General features: G+C 32.5%; 1 protein-coding gene across 1 annotated transcript in view; it reads right to left on the reverse strand.

The window, feature by feature from the left end:
- LOC107731351 (caltractin-like) overlaps nucleotides 1-2,660 on the reverse strand; it is a 14,558-nt gene that overhangs the window by 9,230 nt on the left and 2,668 nt on the right. The window contains exon 2 of the mRNA XM_016542405.1: nucleotides 988-1,143. Coding sequence (XP_016397891.1) covers nucleotides 988-1,143 — 156 coding nt within the window. The remainder of the gene's footprint in view (nucleotides 1-987; nucleotides 1,144-2,660) is intronic.

Below are 2,660 nucleotides of genomic sequence, written 5' to 3' on the forward strand. Positions count from 1 at the left end.
TAATGGGTTTTCATGTTTTTGTCTCGTCGCTCTGGCCTGACAGGGCATCATCACAGTATGGTGAGGGGCGTAACATTTCCTTCACACACTTGAGGTATTCGGCCAATCATAACGCATTGGATAGCTGGCCAATCACAGCTCCACCTTGCTTTTCAGACCGATGAGCTTTGTAAAAATCGACGCGTTTCAGAAAGGTGGGGCATAGAGGAGAAACAATAATGTACAGTATGTGGACTTTTTTTTTTAAATATTTTTTTTAACCTTAAACCGCATAAACACATTTCATTACACCAAATACACAAAATAATGTTCTTTTTAGCAACATCATATGACCACTTTAAGGCAAAACTACAGGCAAATAAACAACGGGTTGTTCATATATGATTTGACGGATTTTATACAACATTTTATTTTTAAAAAATTATGAGAATTTTTTTTAGCTGTTCACAGTATTTTCTGAGTCATTTGGATTACTTGTGGATTATTGTGATGTTTTTATCAGCTGTTTGGACTCTCATTCTGACGGCACCCATTCACTGCAGAGGATCCATTGATGAGCAAGTGATATAATGCTACATTATATCTGTTCCCATGAAGAAACAAACTCATCTACATGGATGGCCAGCAAATGTTCATTTTTAAGTGAACTTTTCCTTTAAATGCATGACATTTTATTTAGGAACAAATATAAATTATGCCTGTGTATATGTAGAATACCTTTTATGGTCAATAAATAATTCTCATTTGTGTTCAAATAAATAACAGACTATTAAAAATAAAAAAATAATAAAAGTCTACTAAAATTCCTGTTAATGACATTTACTGATTATACATGTAACCTCAGGGTCATGGCAAATTCATTAGCCGGTAAGATTAGTCACTCAGATGGGATTTTACGATTAGGGCATTCCTAGATTTAGTTTAGATGCTGTCTCCGGGCCTTTATCAAATATAACATTATGGCTACAGGTCTCAAACCCTTTTTACCTTCAGTTCTTTTACATCTATGTTTCCAGACCCATCTGTGTCAAACAAATCGAACGCTTCTTTGATCTCTTGCCTCTGTTCCTCTGTCAGTTCTGGTTTGGGACCTGCTCTCTTCCGCTGGTTCGTGGTGGCGCTGGGTTTCCTGAAGCTTGAAGCCTTGAAAATAAAAGCAGAAAGAGAGATTCAGCCATGCTTCCACCAGGGGGTGTTATCATGGTTTTCTTATACAGGTGCATCTCAATAAATTAGAATGTCGTGGAAAAGTTCATTTATTTCAGTAATTCAACTCAAATTGTGAAACTCGTGTATTAAATAAATTCAATGCACACAGACTGAAGTAGTTTAAGTCTTTGGTTCTTTTAATTGTGATGATTTTGGCTCACATTTAACAAAAACCCACCAACTCACTATCTCAACAAATTAGAATACTCCAAGACTTAAACTACTTCAGTCTGTGTGCACTGAATTTATTTAATACATGAGTTTCACAATTTTAGTTGAATTACTGAAATAAATGAACTTTTCCACGACATTCTAATTTATTGAGATGCACCTGTATGTCTTATAAATGCTTCTATAAGGGAGTTCTCAATGCTATGGAGCTATGCAAGCACCACCTCCCTCATTTCCATGGTGCACACAGAAAAGTAAAAATAAATAAATGTATAAATGAGTAAATGTGTAAATAAATACACATGGGAATCAATAAATACAAAAATAAATGGATGCATAAATAAATAACAAAATAAATGAAAGAATAAAAATAAAGTTAAAAATAATAAAAATGAAGTTAAAATTAAATATATAAAATAATTAATAAAGGAAAAAAGTAATACATTGTACATTACAATTGTATTTGTTTTATCAAGTTATTTATTATGTATTTTCCTATTATTAAATTATTTTATTTTTCATTTCTTCAGGTTTGGTCCTCCATATTCTTACTGTTTACTGAGTTTTGTTTTGGAAATAATCAGAAATTAAGAATATGAACTGAACTAAAAATATTATTCCTGTTGCAACAGAGGACCAGACAGATAAAAGTGTCCAAACACATCCTAAATGTTGCCTATCCTGTGTTTCTTTTTGTATATACTATATTTTAGCACATTTTACAATAATTTGCACACTTATACTAAAGCTGCAGTGTTATTCGATTTTTTTTACATTTTGAGCTAAATCTCAAAATTATCCTATGAATGAAAAAGCATAAAAATGTTAATAAATACCTCCGGCATAATTGTACAAGTGTCTATTTTAGTAAATGGCAATCATTTTTTTCATCCATATATTTCTGAAAGTGTAGGAACTTGATACATTTTGTCTCTAAAAACCATGTCCTCTGGTGTGACACCATATTCTGATTTTAAATCGGCCAATTCCGAAGAAAACTTTAATTAGTTGAAGGACTCCATTCATGATCATGTTACTGAAGCCCCCTGTGAAGCCCATTACATGTGCACATGGTCAATTTTGTCTCAGAATTGTTCAAATATTTAACAACAAAAGTGTTACGTTTTGTTGTCCTTTGGTGTGACACCCCTAAATTATATTTTTTATTAAAAACTGCATGTTAAACTTCATAATCATGGAAAATTATGCAAATGTGTCTTGCTTACCGCTAATGGCAGGTTAGCTTGGAATAGCAAGGTCATTAATTGACAGAAAAAGGC

The sequence above is a fragment of the Sinocyclocheilus rhinocerous genome, unplaced genomic scaffold (genome assembly GCF_001515625.1).
Source record: "Sinocyclocheilus rhinocerous isolate Xijiao unplaced genomic scaffold, SAMN03320098_v1.1 scaffold939, whole genome shotgun sequence".
Classification (NCBI taxonomy): Eukaryota; Metazoa; Chordata; class Actinopteri; order Cypriniformes; family Cyprinidae; genus Sinocyclocheilus; species Sinocyclocheilus rhinocerous.